The following is a 691-nucleotide window of genomic DNA, read 5'->3' on the forward strand; positions in this document are numbered from 1 at the left end:
TCTTTTGAGGTTAATAATGATTTAGATAAATCCTTACTTTTGTTGAAATCACATATAATCTCACAATTCAAATGCTAATTCAAAAGCTCTCCAAAAGAGGAAAATGCTTCACCCCCGGTAAAACCTGCATTTAATTGAATTCAAACTAAGCCAAGTACATACCAAACGAATACTCGCGTGTACTAATTGCCCTAACTCGACCAGCCAGCCAAGATGGTAAGTGAATAACGCAAGTTGTAAAACATCATCGACCTGCGAAAACGGAGGCTAAAGAATCTTCAAAAATGCCGGAGCTTATGACTTTAGCGAAAGTTATGTTGTTAATGCGTTGTTAAGACTTCAGGGCACGTAAAATGCTGGGGAAAAGTATACTTCATAACAGACTGCAATATACTAGACAAACTTACACTCTGTATATGGTAATAATTAAATTTTAAAAACTGTATTTTACGGTGAATTATTGCTGATAAAATAGATGAGTGGAAAAGCGATTTTTTTTTTATTTACCAAAGAAAGCATGAAAGGTATGCTTCTGTTTTCTTTCACAAGCAATTTCTTTTTTGGAAAACCTCTGTGTACATGCACTCGCGTTCGGTTTCGTGCATCGATCTTTCCCGCTACTCACATGGTCGGAAATAAAAGTTTCGTGGTGGTGTCTGCTTCACAGTGCAAGCGTTTCGAAAGATATCTA

The 691-nt window shown here is 36.5% G+C and overlaps 1 protein-coding gene across 1 annotated transcript in view; it reads right to left on the reverse strand.

The window, feature by feature from the left end:
• LOC119592340 overlaps positions 1 to 691 on the reverse strand; it is a 10,279-nt gene that overhangs the window by 2,495 nt on the left and 7,093 nt on the right. Inside the window, exons 3-4 of the mRNA XM_037941167.1 lie at positions 408 to 410; positions 163 to 252 (exon numbers count right to left, since the gene is read on the reverse strand). Coding sequence (XP_037797095.1) covers positions 163 to 252; positions 408 to 410 — 93 coding nt within the window. The remainder of the gene's footprint in view (positions 1 to 162; positions 253 to 407; positions 411 to 691) is intronic.

The sequence above is a fragment of the Penaeus monodon genome, chromosome 30, assembly GCF_015228065.2.
Source record: "Penaeus monodon isolate SGIC_2016 chromosome 30, NSTDA_Pmon_1, whole genome shotgun sequence".
Lineage (NCBI taxonomy): Eukaryota > Metazoa > Arthropoda > Malacostraca > Decapoda > Penaeidae > Penaeus > Penaeus monodon.